General features: G+C 51.8%; 1 protein-coding gene across 3 annotated transcripts in view; it reads right to left on the bottom strand.

The window, feature by feature from the left end:
* Positions 1-14223, bottom strand: part of pde9aa (phosphodiesterase 9aa) — a 54804-nt gene that overhangs the window by 22736 nt on the left and 17845 nt on the right. For 2 of the 3 annotated variants that reach the window (XM_072585829.1, XM_072585827.1), the window contains exons 9-13: positions 9868-9942; positions 6951-7037; positions 6446-6550; positions 5429-5511; positions 1813-1969 (exon numbers count right to left, since the gene is read on the bottom strand). In XM_072585829.1, the coding sequence (XP_072441930.1) occupies positions 1813-1969; positions 5429-5511; positions 6446-6550; positions 6951-7037; positions 9868-9942 (507 nt within the window). The remainder of the gene's footprint in view (positions 1-1812; positions 1970-5428; positions 5512-6445; positions 6551-6950; positions 7038-9867; positions 9943-14223) is intronic. The other variant, XM_072585828.1, reaches the window with a different exon arrangement.

Raw genomic sequence — 14223 nt, forward strand, 5'->3', positions numbered from 1 at the left:
GGCGCACAGACAGACAGACACACACAAGCGCGCACAGCCAGAGACACAGACACACACAGGCACACAGACAGACAAGACAGACATGCAGACTCACAGATGCACACACACACACACACAGACAGACAGACACACACAGGCACAGATGTGCACACAGACACAGACAGGTAAAAACATACACACACAGGCATAGACACACAGGCACATACAGGTACAAGCACAGACACACAGGCATGCACACATACAGACAAATACAGACAGGCAGACACACATACAGACAGACAAATACAGACAGGCAGACACATACACACACAGATAAGCAGAGAGAGTCATATACGGACACAGAGAGACCGCTGACCATCAGAAATAGTAGACACATCCCTGAAATGTCGTCTTCTTCCTGTCCCTCCCTGAGCCAATTCCTTTCTGGAGACAGCCCAGTGAAAACACCAATCCTGTCAATACCATCACCATCCCCCCACTCCCATCCCATAAAAACACCATCACTCTCATTGTAAAAAAATAAGATATTAATCTGAATAATGTTATTAATTGAGGAGCTTTAGATCAGGAGTTACTATCACAGAGTATGAACTTTGCACACTGTAAAACATCGAAATGGGAAAAAGGCACGTGTCCTTCCTTTTCAGATTGGCTCTGCATAGGCCAGGGGCCTTTGACTGTAAGAGGCTGCTACAGCAATGCAGGACCTCTAGCCTCCCCAGTTGCCCGAAAGATTCAAGGTTTTTACAACCTATCCTGTCAAGAGCAGAGGCTGCAGAGAGAGTTCACAAACTGATCCCAGCAAATTGGTGTGGAGGTTTATTCAGTGAGAGGTATGGGACACAGTAGTTAGTGAGGCAGATACCTCCTGTTTGCAGCTGAGGGGGAGAATCCTAAAGGGGCTGTGCATCTTCATGCCAGGGACTACACAGAAATTTGGGAGAGGATGTGTGGACTGCATCGGTACCAGCGATGTACAAGAGTAAGATTGAGGTTCTGCTGAGGGAAAATGATGATAATCTCTGTATTACTCCTTGGACCATAAGAAAATCATCTACAGGAATTAAGATCAGGGATTACAGGCCTCAAAAATACTACTCCAGAGGTAGTGCTGAGCAGCATGTGATAGGGAAAGAGTGTACAAACATCAGGTTCATTTGCAATTGGAAAAATAGCAGGGAAAATGGTAAAAGGGATAGAATTTAAGACTGTTCATCCAAATGTTCATAGTGTTCCAAACATGACAGATAAATTGAGAGAAACAAATAGAAACAAAGTACAATCTGACCATTCCAAAGACACGTTCACAAAATGACCACAGCTGGGAGTGTAATTTTAAAGGTATTCGACATTTGGAACAAACAGGAGAGAAGGCAACAATGGTGAGGTGGCTTTGTTAATAAAGGATGTGATCAGTGCAATGTTGAGAAATGATCTTGATTTGCAGAATCAAAGTTTAGATTCAGCTTTGGCGGAGACACCAAACAGAAAACGAAATTAATTCCTTGTGGCACCTAACACTACGGGGAATTTAGCGTGGCCAATTCACCTAACCTGCATATCTTTGGACTGTAGGAGGAAACTGGAGCACCCAGAGGAAACCCACACAGACATGGGGAGAATGTGCAAACTCCACACAGAGAGTCGCCTGAGGCGGGAATCGAACCTGGGACTATCAATGAAGTTTGTTTGCAGATCACCCATGATCCCATTGAATGGTGACCTAGCAACTAGGGGCTGAATGGTCTCCTGTCATTGTACAGCTGACTGCACAGGAGTAGGAGCCTGTCTGTGTTCACCCTCGTTGCTCACCTGACGGACCTGCTTGAAGATCTCAGGGTCCATGTTGCTGAAAATGTTACACTCGGGCTGGGAGGAGATTTGGAATGCAACAGCACAGTGATGGTTCTCAAGGGGTGAGATGTCATTGTAACGGACCGCGAGATCAGTGCGAGCGTTTATCTGGTAACTGGATGCAAACAGAAGCAGGTCAGGCAGTATCGCTGATCCCAGTGACTGAGTACCCAGCCCCTCATAACTAGCCACTTCAGCTCATCGCTGATAGGCCATCCTTCCTCTCCAGCCTGTTCCATGATCCATCAGGTCATAACTGATTTATATCCTTACTCCATTCCAAAACCTTCTCAACATCCTCCTTAATCAAACATCCATCAATAATAAGACCATAAGATGTAGGAACAGAATTAGGCTCTTCTGCCCATCTATTCTGCTCTGCCAATCAATCACTGATCTTTTTCTGAACCTGACTCCTGCCTTCTCACTGTAACCCTTGATCCTGTTACTAATCAAGAAATTATCTATTTCTGTCTTAAATATGACCTGGCCTCCACAATCCCCTGTGGCAATGTTCCGTAGACACCCCACCCTCTGGTTGAAGAAAGTCCTCCTCATCTCCATTCCAAAGGATTGTCCCCTCACTCTGAGGCTGTGCCCTCAGGTCCTAGTCTCTCCTCCTGATGGGAACATCTTCTCCATGTCTATCCAGGGCTCACAGTATTTGGTAAGTTTCAGTCAGATACCCCCTCATCCTTCTAAACACCATCAACAACAGACCCAGAATAAACTCAGAATGTGCTGCAGAAAGGCTGTAAGAAACAGAGTTATGTTTTGTGTTGGGTCTGACCCATTATCAGAAACTGGAGAGAGATAACCAACGTGTGATCACAGTAAACTTTATATCTTAGTCTGCATTAAAATGTTCACTCTGCACTCACTGCCCCACCCCCTCCACACTGTCAGAGCCACACTCACTCATTGCATTTTAATTTCCAGGAAGCCACAGGATTTTATTTTGTGAAATTTTGCAGACTTTTTTAACTGAGGACCTGAATTTCCCTGGGCGGGGGTGGGTTCCACTCACTGACCAATGACCACTCACTGACCATCGTCCACTCACTGACCAATGACCACTCACTGACCATCGTCCACTCACTCTCCATTGTTCACTCACTGTCCATCGTCCACTCACTGACCAATGACCACTCACTGACCATCATTCACTCACTGACCATCATCCACTCACTGTCCATTGTCCACTCACTGTTCATTGTCCACTCACTGACCATCATTCACTCACTGACCATCGTCCACTCACTGTCCATTGTCCACTCACTGTTCATTGTCCACTCACTGACCATCGTTCACTCACTGATCAAATGTCCACTCACTGACCATCATCCACTCACTGACCATCATCCACTCAATGACCCATGTCCAACCATTGACCAATGTCCACTCAGTGACCATTATCCACTCATTGGCCATCATCCATTCACTGTCCATTGTCCACTCACTGACCAATGTCCAATCACTGTCCATTGTCCAATCATAGTCCATCGTCCACTCACTGTCCATCTTCCACTCACTCTCCATCGTCCATTCACTGACATTGTCCACTCACTGACCATCATTCGCTCACTGTCCATCATCCACTCACTGACCATTGTACACTCACTGACCAATGTCCACTCTCTGACTGATGTCCACTCACTGACCATCGTCCACTGAGTTTCCGGGAATACAGAATATTGGGATGTATGGGAGCGTGGTGGGGGAGTCAGAGATTGCGGGTTGGGTCAGGGATTGGGGGTGTGAGGGATGGATCAGGTTGTTGGGGGGGGGTCAGGGTTGGGGGGTGTTGGGGTGTCAGGGATTGGGGTGTTGGGGCGTGGGTCAGGGTGTTGGGGTGGTTAGGGATTGAGGGTGTTGGGGGGGCAAGGTGTTGGTGGGTGTTAGGGTGTCAGAGATTGGGGTGTTGTGGGTGGATCAGGGAGTTGGGGGTGTTGGGGTGTCAGGGATTGGGGTGTTGGGGATTGGGGTGTTGTGTGTGTGTCAGGGAGTTGGGGGTGTGGCAGGTGTTGGGGTGTCAGGGATTGGGGTGTTGGGGAGTGGGTCAGGGTGTTGGGGCGTTGCGGGTGTTGGGGTGTGTGTCAGGGTGTTGGGGGAGTTGCTGGTGTTGGGGTATGTGTCAGGATGTTGGGGGGTGTTGCGGGGGTTGGGGTGTGTGTCAGGGTGTTGAGGGGGTTGGGGTGTGTGTCAGGGTGTTGGGTTATGTGTCAGGGTGTTGAAGGGAGTTGCACGTGTTGGGGGGTGTGTCAGTGTTGGAGGGTGTGGCGGGTGTTGGGGTGTGAGTCAGGGTGTTGGGGGGTGTTTGGGTGTGAATCAGGGTGTTGAGTGATGTTACGGGTGTTGGGGTCTGTGTCAGAGCCTTGGAGGGTGTTGCAGGTGTTGGGGTGTGTGTCGGGCTGTTGTAGGTGTTGGGGTGTGTGTCGGGCTGTTGTAGGTGTTGGGGTGTGTGTCGGGCTGTTGCAGGTGTTGGGCGGTGTGTCAGAGTGTTGGACGGTGTTGCGGGTGTTGCGGGGTGTGTCAGGGTGTTTGGGGTGTTGCGGGTGTTGGGGGTGTGTCAGGGTGTTGGGGGAGTTGTGGGTGTTGGGGTGTGTGTCAGGGTGTTGGGGGTGTTGTGGGTGTTGGGGTGTGTGTCAGGGTGTTTGGGGTGTTGCGGGTGTTGGGGTGTGTGTCAGGGTGTTGGGGTGTTGTGGGTGTTGGGGTGTGTGTCAGGGTGTTTGGGGTGTTGTGGGTGTTGGGGTGTGTGTCAGGGTGTTGGGGTGTTGTGGGTGTTGGGGTGTGTGTCAGGCTGTTGGGGGAGTTGTGGGTGTTGGGGTGTGTGTCAGCGTGTTGGGGGAGTTGCAGGTGTTGGGGCGTGTGTCAGGGTGTTGGGGTGTTGCGGGTGTTGGGGTGTGTGTCAGGGTGTTGGGGTGTTGCGGGTGTTGGGGTGTGTGTCAGGGTGTTGGCGGTGTTGTGGGTGTTGGGGTGTGTGTCAGGGTGTTGGGGTGTTGCGGGTGTTGGGGTGTGTGTCTGGGTGTTTGGGGGAGTTGCGGGTGTTGGGGTGTGTGTCAGGGTGTTGGCGGTGTTGTGGGTGTTGGGGTGTGTGTCAGGGTGTTTGGGGTGTTGTGGGTGTTGGGGTGTGTGTCAGGGTGTTTGGGGTGTTGCGGGTGTTGGGGTGTGTCAGGGTGTTGGGGTGTTGCGGGTGTTGGGGTGTGTGTCAGGGTGTTTGGGGTGTTGCGGGTGTTGGGGTGTGTCAGGGTGTTGGGGTGTTGCGGGTGTTGGGGTGTGTGTCAGGGTGTTGGGGGAGTTTCGCGTGTTTAGGGAGTTGCGGGTGTTGGGGGAGTTGCAGGTGTTGGGGTCTGTGTCAGGGTGTTGGAGAGTGTTGCGAGTGTTGCGGCGTGTGTCAGGGTGTTGGGGGAGTTTCGCGTGTTTAGGGAGTTGCGGGTGTTGGGGGAGTTGCAGGTGTTGGGGTCTGTGTCAGGGTGTTGGAGAGTGTTGCGAGTGTTGCGGCGTGTGTCAGGGTGTTTGGGGGTGTTGCGGGTATTGGGGTGTGTGTCGGGGTGTTGAGGTCAGGCTGCCTCACCTGTTGTTGTACCCCGGGTGGTCGAGGTCATGACAGACAGCGGCACTGATCAGGGTCAGGATGTCGACCTGTGAGAACTTCTCCTGAAACAGAGACAGAGTTGCTCAGAGACTGACCCTCACTGCACCCCCCTGGGATTACCTCCACGTCCCAACACTGCCACCAACACCCCTGGGGACATTACCCCTGGTTGTCTGCAGGACACCCCTGCCCCCAGGAACACAGCATTGCCACCCTGGGAGACTCCAGCACCCCCTTGTCCCCACATCCCCACAGAACCCACCCCTTCCCCACTCTACGTCCCCACAGGACCCCCTCCCCCCACAGGATCCACTGGAGCCCCCCTTCCCCCACCCCCCACATCCACACAGGAGCCCCCCCCTTTCCCCCCATACCCCACCGGAACCCTCTTCCCCACCTCACATCCCCACAGGATCCCCCTTCCCCCTCCCCCCACATCCCTACAGGATCCCCCTTCCCCCTCCCCCCACATCCCTACAGGATCCCCCTTCCCCCTCCCCCCACATCCCCACAGGATCCCCCTTCCCCCTCCCCCCACATCCACACAGGAGCCCCCCCCTTCCCCCCATACCCCACCGGAACCCTCTTCCCCACCTCACATTCCCACAGGACCCACCTTCTCCCGCCTCCCACATCCCTACAGGACCCCCCTTCCCCCTCCCCCCACATCCCCACAGGACCCCCCTTCCCCCTCCCCCCACATCCCCACAGGACCCCCCTTCCCCCTCCCCCCACATCCCTACAGGATCCCCCTTCCCCCTCCCCCCACATCCCTACAGGACCCCCCTTCCCCCTCCCCCCACATCCCCACAGGACCCCCCTTCCCCCTCCCCCCACATCCCCACAGGATCCCCCTTCCCCCTCCCCCCACATCCCCACAGGATCCCCCTTACCCCTCCCCTCACATCCCCACAGGACCCCCCTTCCCCCCACATCCCCACAGGACTCCCCCTCTCCCTCCCACCCCCTGCCCCGGATTGTGGGGTAATTCCCAACCTGCAGGTTACAGATGGAGATAACACTGTACATCATCTGAGTGACACAGAAACAGTGCCTGAAGTTATGGAACGGATTGTTTCGGTAACTCCCCTCAACACGGAGCTTTAGGGAAAAAAAAGTTACAACCCAGTCAGAGACACATCGCAGACCCATGTACCCTCCCCCAAACACCCCCCTGTAACCTCCCCCCCACCCCTCCACCATACCTCCCATTACCTGACATTGACCCCAGTACCCCGCCCCCACCCCCCCTGCCCCCACCCCGCTGTATTTATTGGGAAGTGTTGCAGTATTGGGTATTATCACTGGACTAATTCACAGCCTCCAGCTAATGTTCTGATGGCAGAGAGAATAGAGAATCTAACCATTGCCCCTTCACATTATATGGCATTAACCATCACTGAATCCCCAGGTTTCAACTTCCTGCTGGTTGCCATTGACCAGAAACTGACCGTCCGACAGTGTGGCCCTCTGTCAGTACTGACCCTCAATCCATTCTTACCAGCCACCTCTTCAGAGTGACAGGGTTGATGTTGAAATCTTTGACCAACCCCAGGCTGTGGTACATGTGTTCCAAACAACTGAGCATCTGCAGAGCAAAAAGAATATCATTGGGTTCATTCTGTTGCAGAGACGCTGAGAGACAGAGAGTGGAGGGGTGTGTGTGTGTGTGGAAGAGAGTGAGACAGAGAGAGTGTGTGTGTGTAAGAGAGTGAGACAGAGAGTGTGTGTGTGTGTAAGAGAGTGAGACAGAGAGTGAGACAGAGAGTGTGCTGTGTGTGTGAGTGAGACAGCGAGTGTGTGTGTGGAAGAGAGTGAGAGAGAGCGAGTGTGAGCGAGTGTGTGTGTGTGTGTGAGTGTGTGTGATGACTGAATTCTGTTCATGTTAATCTAGACTTAAAATAATTTTTGTTTTTGAGAAATTGTACAAATGGCAGCACAGACATCATGAACTGAATGGGACCTTTCTGCTTCAGATTAGTTCATTTTTCTCAAAGTAATCACCCCCTGAATAACAACCAAGAAAACCCAGACTGAGTGTCAGGTTCTGAACTAAAAACAAGGCAGACATGAAATATTTTCACCAAGTTCCCGTGGGGTCTGAGCGGGTGTTGAGAAAAACCTACCAGCTCCAATCTGCAGAGATATTGGGGAGTCTTGGAGGAGCAATAGGGTTCTCATAGTACGGGATTTTAACTTTCCTAACATAGACAGGCACTGCCAGAGCATTCAGGGCTTAGATGGAGTGGCATTTGTTAAGTGTGTTCAGGAAGGTTTCCCCAAGCAGTATACAGAGGGTCCTACACGGGAAGGGGCTAAACACAACCTACTCTTGGGAAATAGGGCAGGACAGGTGACTGAGATGACAGAGAGGGAGCACTTTGGGACCAGTAACCATAGTTCTATCAATTTTAAAATAATTATGGAAGGGACAAAACTGGTCCACAGATTCAAGTTCTAAATTGGAGCAAGGTAAATTTTGATGGAATTAGACAGGAGCGTGCAGGGATTGATTGGAGGAGTTTGTTTACAGGCAAAGGGACCTCCGGCAAGTGGGAGGCCTTTAAAAGTGAGATAGCTAGAGTTCAAGGTCAATATGTTCCTGTGAGGGTGAAGGGCAAGGTTTGATAGGAATAGGGAACCCTGGATGACAAGAGATATCAAAGGCTTGGCCAGAAAAAAGGAAGCATGGCTCAGGTATAGGCAGCTGGGATCAAGGGAATCCCTGGAGATATACAGGGAATACAGGGATTTACTGAAGGAGGAAATCAGGAGGGTGAAAAGGGGGCACAGGATAGCCGTGGCTGAGATTAGAGTGAATCCAAAGAGGTTCTTTAAGTATATTAAAGGAAAAAGAATAACTAGAGAGAGAATAGAGCCCTCAAATGAACATGTATGTGTAGAACCACAGGAAATGGACCAGGTTCTCAATGAGTATTTCTCCTCTGTTCCTACCACAGAGAAAGACACATAGACTTGGAACTTGGGGAAGTTAGTGGTGATATCTTGGGGACAGTCCATACCACAGCAGAGATGTTGGATGTATTAGAATGTATGAAGATTGAAAAATTTCCAGGTTCTGACCGGATAGATCCAAGAACACTGCAAGAGGTTAGAGAAGAAGTTATGTGGGCCCTGGCAGTTATTTTTGCATCATCATTAGCCACGGGTGAGGTCCTGGAAGACCGGAGGGAGTGAATAGTGTGACCTTATTCAAGAAGGGATGCAAAGAAAAACCTGGGAACTATAGACCAGTAAAGCTTAACATCTGGGGTGGGATGGATGAATACATGTGAACGCTACAACCTGGTTGGTTGATGAGAGGAATGGAAGAGAGAGGTGAGGGGCTGGTAGGGAATTGGGTGATGGGAAGGGAGGATATTTGAAATTTAAATTAAACAGAAATGGAAGCCATTTGTAAATGTGTGAAAGGCAGTTCAGAGAATCCCTGGAATTGGCAAATGGTCTCCTGAGGGAATGCCAGGCTGGATCAGCTGGTATCCGGGAGGTTTGAGCAGTCAGAGGTGAATGATTTGAATCAGATCCTGGAGTTCTGAGGGGACATGACCGAGAGGCTGTTGAGGAAATGTTTCCTCTTGTGGAAGAATCTGGAAGGAGAGATCACTGTTTAAAAATAAAGGAGGCACCCATTTCAAACAGAGATGAGGGATGTGGTCTTTCTCTGAGGATCGAATGTCCTTGGAGCTCTCTTCCTGAAAAAGATGAAGGAAGCAGAGTCCAGAATATTTCCAAGGCCGAGGTGGATAGATTCTTGTCAAAGCAAAGGGGTGAAAGGTTATCAGGGATAGACAGGAATGTGAATTTGTGGTTACACTCAGATCAGTTTTGATCTTACAGAATGGCAGAGTGAGCTCAAAGGGCTGAGTGACCTACTCTGAGCCTGATTCCGATATCCAGGACCAGGAGTAAGATCAGGTTCAAAATCAGGATCAGAAATAGGAACAGGATCAGGGCAGGGACTAGGATCAAGGTTAGAATTGGCACCAGGGTCAGGTGGAGAATCAGAATGGGGAATGGCATCAAGAGCAGGACTGGGTTGGCCAGATATTCACAAACTTGCATCCCACCCACCTCCCTCCGACCCAACTCCCCACTCCATCTACCCCCTCTACCCTACGGCACCGTCCTCCTGCTCCCACTTTAAACCAGGGATGGAGCAAGAGCTGTGAGCGCCCCCTTGCTGCCATCCAGCAGAATTACCACATGTTAAACCTCAAATGAGGGTTTGGAGAGGGATGGTGGGGGAGGGGGAGCAGGTGAGGAGAAAGGGCAATCAACAGGGACAGAGTGTAAGGGGCCAGGATGGAGGGAGGTGGGGCTGAAGGGAGGCACAGAGGGGTGGGTAAGGATGGACATTTGGAGGTGGAGGGTTTCGGATGTAAAAGGGTCACACTGACCTCATTGGCCTCCCAAAGCCAGATGTCAAAGGTTGGTTGTTTCAGAGATGTAATGGTCTCCTCAGAAAGTGTGTACTGAAAATGAAACAGCACCACCTTCACTCAACTCCCAATCACAGTAGCAACCCCTTATACATCACAACCACCGTGGACAATTCCAGAACTGAAATACCTCACTTCCCCCGCTCCCTTTAATATCCCACCCAGTCTAATCCCACTCTCCCCTTCACTCCCCACTCCCTTTAATATCCCACCCAGTCTAATCCCACTCTCCCCTTCACTCCCCACTCCCTTTAATATCCCACCCAGTCTAATCCCACTCTCCCCTTCACTCCCCACTCCCTTTAATATCCCACCCAGTCTAATCCCACTCTCCCCTTCACTCCCCACTCCCTTTAATATCCCACCCAGTCTAATCCCACTCTCCCCTTCACTCCCCACTCCCTTTAATATCCCACCCAGTCTAATCCCACTCTCCCCCCTCACTCCCTGCTCCCTTTAATATCCCACCCAGTCTAATCCCACTCTCCCCCTCACTGCCCGCTCCCTTTAATATCCCACCCTGTCTAATCCCACTCTCCCCCTCACTCCCTGCTCCCTTTAATATCCCACCCAGTCTAATCCCACTCTCCCCCTCATTCCCCACTCCCTTTAATTTCCCACCCAGTCTAATCCCACTCTCCCCCTCACTCCCCACTCCCTTTAATATCCCACCCAGTCTAATCCCACTCTCCCCCTCACTCCCCACTCCCTTTAATATCCCACCCAGTCTAATCCCACTCTCCCCCTCACTCCCCGCTTCCTTTAATATCCCACCCAGTCTAATCCCACTCTTCCCCACAATCTCCACTCCCTTTAATATCCCACCCAATCAAATCCCACTCTCCCCCACAATCTCCACTCCCTTTAATATCCCACCCAGTCTAATCCCACTCTCCCCCTCACTCCCCACTCCCTTTAATATCCCACCCAGTCTAATCCCACTCTCCCCCTCACTCCCCGCTTCCTTTAATATCCCACCCAGTCTAATCCCACTCTTCCCCACAATCTCCACTCCCTTTAATATCCCACCCAATCAAATCCCACTCTCCCCCACAATCTCCACTCCCTTTAATATCCCACCCAGTCTAATCCCACTCTTCCCCACAATCTCCACTCCCTTTAATATCCCACCCAATCAAATCCCACTCTCCCCCACAATCTCCACTCCCTTTAATATCCCACCCAGTCTAATCCCACTCTCCCCCTCACTGCCCGCTCCCTTTAATATCCCACCCTGTCTAATCCCACTCTCCCCCTCACTCCCTGCTCCCTTTAATATCCCACCCAGTCTAATCCCACTCTCCCCCTCATTCCCCACTCCCTTTAATTTCCCACCCAGTCTAATCCCACTCTCCCCCTCACTCCCCACTCCCTTTAATATCCCACCCAGTCTAATCCCACTCTCCCCCTCACTCCCCACTCCCTTTAATATCCCACCCAGTCTAATCCCACTCTCCCCCTCACTCCCCGCTTCCTTTAATATCCCACCCAGTCTAATCCCACTCTTCCCCACAATCTCCACTCCCTTTAATATCCCACCCAATCAAATCCCACTCTCCCCCACAATCTCCACTCCCTTTAATATCCCACCCAGTCTAATCCCACTCTCCCCCTCACTCCCCACTCCCTTTAATATCCCACCCAGTCTAATCCCACTCTCCCCCACAATCTCCACTCCCTTTAATATCCCACCCAGTCTAATCCCACTCTTCCCCACAATCTCCACTCCCTTTAATATCCCACCCAATCAAATCCCACTCTCCCCCACAATCTCCACTCCCTTTCATATCCCACCCAGTCTCATCCCACTCTCCCCCTCACTCCCCGCTCCCTTTAATGTCCCACCCAGTCTAATCCCACTCTCCCCCTCACTCCCCACTCCCCTTAATATCCCACCCAGTCTAATCCCACTCTCCCCCACAATCTTCACTCCCTTTAATATCTCACCCAGTCTAATCCCACCCTTCCCCTCACTCCCTGCTCCCTTTAATATCCCACCCAGTCTAATCCCACTTTCCCCCTCACTCCCCACTCCCCTTAATATCCCACCCCGTCTAATCCCACTCTCCCCCTCACTCCCCGCTCCCTTTAATATCCCACCCAGTCTAATCCCACTCTCCGCCTCACTCCCCACTCCCTTTAATATCCCACCCAGTCTAATCCCACTCTCCCCCTCACTCCCCGCTCCCTTTAATATCCCACCCAGTCTAATCCCACTCTCCCCAACAATCTCCACTCCTTTTAATATCCCACCCTGCCCCCTGTAAAAACGCCATCCCATATTCCCAATTCCTTCGTCTCCGCCGCATCTGCTCCCAGGAGGACCAGCTCCAATACCGTACCACCCAGATGGCCTCCTTCTTCAAAGACCACAATTTCCCCCCCAGACGTAGTCGACCTTGCTCTCCACCGCATCTCCTCCACTTCCCGCTCCTCCGCCCTTGAAACCCGTCCCTCCAACCGCCACCAGGACAGAACCCCACTGGTCCTCACCTACCACCCCACCAACCTCCATGTACAGCGTATCATCCGCCGTCATTTCCGCCACCTCCAAATGGACCCCACCCCCAGGGATATATTTCCCTCCCCTCCCCTTTCAGCGTTCCGAAAAGAGCACTCCCTCCGTGACTCCCTCGTCAGGTCCACACCCCCCACCAACCCAACCTCCACTCCCGGCACCTTCGCCTGCAACTGCAAGAAATGCAAAACTTGCGCTCACACCTCCCCCCCTTACTTCCCTCCAAGGCGCCAAGGGACACTTCCATATCCGCCACAAATTTACCTGCACCTCCACACACATCAATTACTGCATCTGCTGCACCCGATGTGGCCTCCTCTATATTGGGGAGACAGGCCGCCTACTTGCGGAACGTTTCAGAGAACACCTCTGGGACACCCGGACCAACCAACCCAACCACTTTGTAGCTCAACACTTCAACTCCCCCTCCCACTCCACCAAGGACATGCAGGTCCTTGGACTCCTCCATCGCCAGACCATAGCAACACGACAGTTGGAGGAAGAGCGCCTCATCTTCCGCTCGGAACCCTCCAACCACAAGGGATGAACTCAGATTTCTCCAGTTTCCTCATTTCCCCTCCCCCCACCTTGTCTCAGTCAAATCCCTCGAACTCAGCACCACCTTCTTGACCTGCAATCTTCTTCCTGACCTCTCCGCCCCCACCCCCTCTCTGGCCTATCACCCTCACCTTAACCTCCCTCCACCTATCGCATTCCCAATGCCCCTCCCCCAAGTCCCTCCTCCCTACCTTTTATCTTAGCCTGCTGGACACACTTTCCTCATTCCTGAAGAAGGGCTCATGCCCGAAACGTCGATTCTCCTGCTCCTTGGATGCTGCCTGACCTGCTGCGCTTTTCCAGCAACACAGTTTCAGCTCTAATCCCACTCTCCCCCTCACTCCCTGCTCCCCTTAATATCCCACCCAGTCTAATCCCAATCTACCCCACAATCTCCACTCCCTTTAATATCACACCCAGCCTAATCCCAATCTACCCCTCACTCCCTTCACTGCCCATCCCTGGAGCTAGTTACCTCTTGACTGTGAGCAAACTCAGTTTGTTATCTGGTAATTGTAATCAAACAGTGTTAGTTACCTAGTTCCAAAGAACAAATAGAAAAGCTGAGAGCAAACTGTGCTCGTTACCTAGTTACAGTGAGGAACTCAGCTGGTTACTGACAGCAAATTATGTTAGTTTTTTAAAAAAAAATTCATTGACAGGATCCAAGATGGCGGCGACCGAGCAAGTCTGAGTCTACAGTGCTCCTCCCAAGACTTGCTATCCCACCCCCACCACACTCACCAAATCATTCAAAATAGTTTTTACTTAATGTAATTAGTTGCTTAGTATTAAATTTAAACAATTTATTCTTCAGTAAAAATGACTAAAGGGCAGGGAGCCTGCAGCTCTCAGCAGGTAGGACCCCCTCCCCCACCCTCTCCAGCTGCAGCTGAGGGGTCCACAGCCGCCCCGGGGGACTTCCCTACAGAGGCGAGCCTCACGGAAATCATCTCCAAACTGGATGTGAAGATCAACGCCTTCATCAAAGAGTCCCGGAGCCGATGGGACTCACTCTTGGCCGCGCTACAAAAGCACGGCCGAGACATCGAGGAAATTGAGCACCGAGTCGGAGGGGCAGAGCCAAAGGCCGCGATCTCCGAGACCGTAGCAGAATCGGCCGTGGATCGGGTCCGGACTCTCTAAAACGTTAGCATTGAGACTAGAAAGGGTATTGCCACATATCATAAAGGAGGATCAGACGGGGTTTATTAAGGGCCGTGGATCATCCAATAATG

Source organism: Chiloscyllium punctatum, chromosome 15 (genome assembly GCF_047496795.1).
Source record: "Chiloscyllium punctatum isolate Juve2018m chromosome 15, sChiPun1.3, whole genome shotgun sequence".
NCBI classification, from domain to species: domain Eukaryota; kingdom Metazoa; phylum Chordata; class Chondrichthyes; order Orectolobiformes; family Hemiscylliidae; genus Chiloscyllium; species Chiloscyllium punctatum.